Consider the following 2,262-nt stretch of genomic DNA (forward strand, 5'->3'; position numbering starts at 1 on the left):
AACCATGCTATGTCTGGTGCATTTTTCTTAAATATAACGATACATAGCAACATGGCACATGCGAACAGAAAAACAACATCCACCAGTTGTTCTTTAAAAGGAACCTTGCAAGCCAAAACGGATAATGCCAGCCGCCCCATCAAAGCATGTTCAGGAGCTAATGAAGAAGGCGAAACGCATGGAAAAAAAACACACAGAAACTTCTTGTCCAAAACAGCGGCTATCCTGTTTGTTGGTTCTGCGTATATCTTTTTAAAAGTAAATCTATCAAAAAAAGGGGGAAAGTGTATGATCGTACAGATGTGCGTAGATACTGTAAAGTTGTAGATTTGGCTATATATGACACATGTATCGTATATATTACTGTGTGTATATTTATTGCTTCCCCCCCTCTATCCCTCGTTCCCTGGTACTTCTTACATTGCCATTGTTTTATTAACTCATGCATACACGCGCACACCCTTTATCTCGTGCTTTCGTTCGCAGCACCAGGATGACCTCAAGACACAGAATATTATTGCTTCTACATTACGACGAAATAGAAATGTTGCTAGAAATTTAGCTATGACAATTGAAGAAGCAACTCCATCAAAAGATAAGTTTCAACTAGAAGATATCGATTGTGTAGAAAGTGAAGATACCGGGGAAGACGTTCCTGCAGCACAAACACGAGGAGAAGCTTATTTAGATGGGGAGGACGAGATACAAGAAGAAGAAGATTCTGATGAAGACTGGGAAGAAGAACCTTCAAAGGACAACACATCATTTCTTAGGGGAGAAGCAAAAGTTCCCGGACCAGAAACAACGCAGGGTTCAGATGAAAAGGTCGGGGTCAAAACACATGACGTGCTAGCTGATGCCATATATGATGATGTCTCCACAGTCCCCAAATCACATGATGCGCTAGATAATGATAACACAAAAAGGCAAGGGAGGAAGCAACAAAGGATGGGAAAAGGACATACAATTGAGAAATATGACGGAAAAGTAGCAGAAGATAGGGAAAAATATGGAATCCATAGGTCGATTGAATTGCACTACGAAATGTCCTGTTTTGATGAAAGATTGACAGATTCTGAAATAAATACAACATTAGAACAAATGGAACAGGAACCTCATACATGGGAACTACTGTCTCTATACTGGCAATCATACAGAAATGAAAGAAATACATATTTTGCCCTTAAAAGATACTTAAAAGAAAAATTTTTAGAATTACAAAAACAACAAACTATTGCAACTATCCAAATATATAACAAGAAATGGAATAAGTGTGAAGACATAATTAATAATAACTTGACAAAACAACATGAACATGTTAGTGAAGTATTTTATACTATGGTGGCAAAGGAAAAATTGAGCACACATGAATTCAAAAAGATCTTAAATGATTTCAGAGAAACGTGGAAAGAACTCATTATTAAAACAGCAGTCGAATGTATAGCTGTTCTTCAAGAACCAATTTCTTTGGAACTCATATACGTCGAGAATGACCCTGGTGTCTTTGAGATGAGGGTTCCAGGTTTTATGGTTTCGCTCATGCCGTATGGCTCCAAGGGGAAATTAGATTCCAAAGTTGGAGCAGAGCGATCATCCCAAGTTTTACAGAATGAGGAACAAGGCGAAAAAGCAGAAAAGAAGCCCCAGGAATCTTCACTGGAGGGTGGCGCTGCTAAGCAAAAACCAGAACAAAATAATAAACATCCCGGCAGTCCTAGTGGAGAATCCTTTAAGGAACCAGTCGTTCAAGCTAAGGAAAAAGCTGCAAAGGACAATGCAGAATCTGTTACGGGAGCAACAAAAGTTCCCGGACCAGAAACAACGCAGGAATCAGATGAACAAGTAGAGGTCAAAAGACATGACATCCTAGCTGATGCCATATATGATGATGTCTCCACAGTCCCCAAATCACATGATGCGCTAGATAATGAAAACAACAAGGGGCAAATGACGGAGAATAAACGGAAACAGGCAGGACATACAATGGAGAAATATGAAGGCAAAGTAGCAGAAGATAGGGAAAAATATGGAATCCATAGATCGATTGAATTGCACTACGAAATGTCCTGTTTTGATGAAAGATTGACAGATTCTGAAATAAATACAAAATTAGAACAAATGGAACAGGAACCTCATACATGGGAATTACTCTCTCTATACTGGCAAGCATACACAAATGAAAGAGGTAAATATTTTGCTCTTAAAAAATCTTTGCAAGAAAAATTTTTAGAATTACAAAAAAAACAAGCTATTGCAACTCTC

The 2,262-nt window shown here is 38.3% G+C and overlaps 1 protein-coding gene across 1 annotated transcript in view; it reads left to right on the forward strand.

The window, feature by feature from the left end:
* The window catches only part of AK88_02517 (uncharacterized protein), a gene marked incomplete at both ends in the record, with an annotated part of 7,706 nt that overhangs the window by 3,138 nt on the left and 2,306 nt on the right, over positions 1 to 2,262 (forward strand). The window contains 2 exons of the mRNA XM_012480142.1: positions 48 to 258; positions 487 to 2,185. Of these exons, the coding sequence (XP_012335565.1) occupies positions 48 to 258; positions 487 to 2,185 (1,910 nt within the window). The remainder of the gene's footprint in view (positions 1 to 47; positions 259 to 486; positions 2,186 to 2,262) is intronic.

Source organism: Plasmodium fragile, assembly GCF_000956335.1.
Source record: "Plasmodium fragile strain nilgiri unplaced genomic scaffold supercont1.25, whole genome shotgun sequence".
Taxonomy (NCBI): domain Eukaryota; phylum Apicomplexa; class Aconoidasida; order Haemosporida; family Plasmodiidae; genus Plasmodium; species Plasmodium fragile.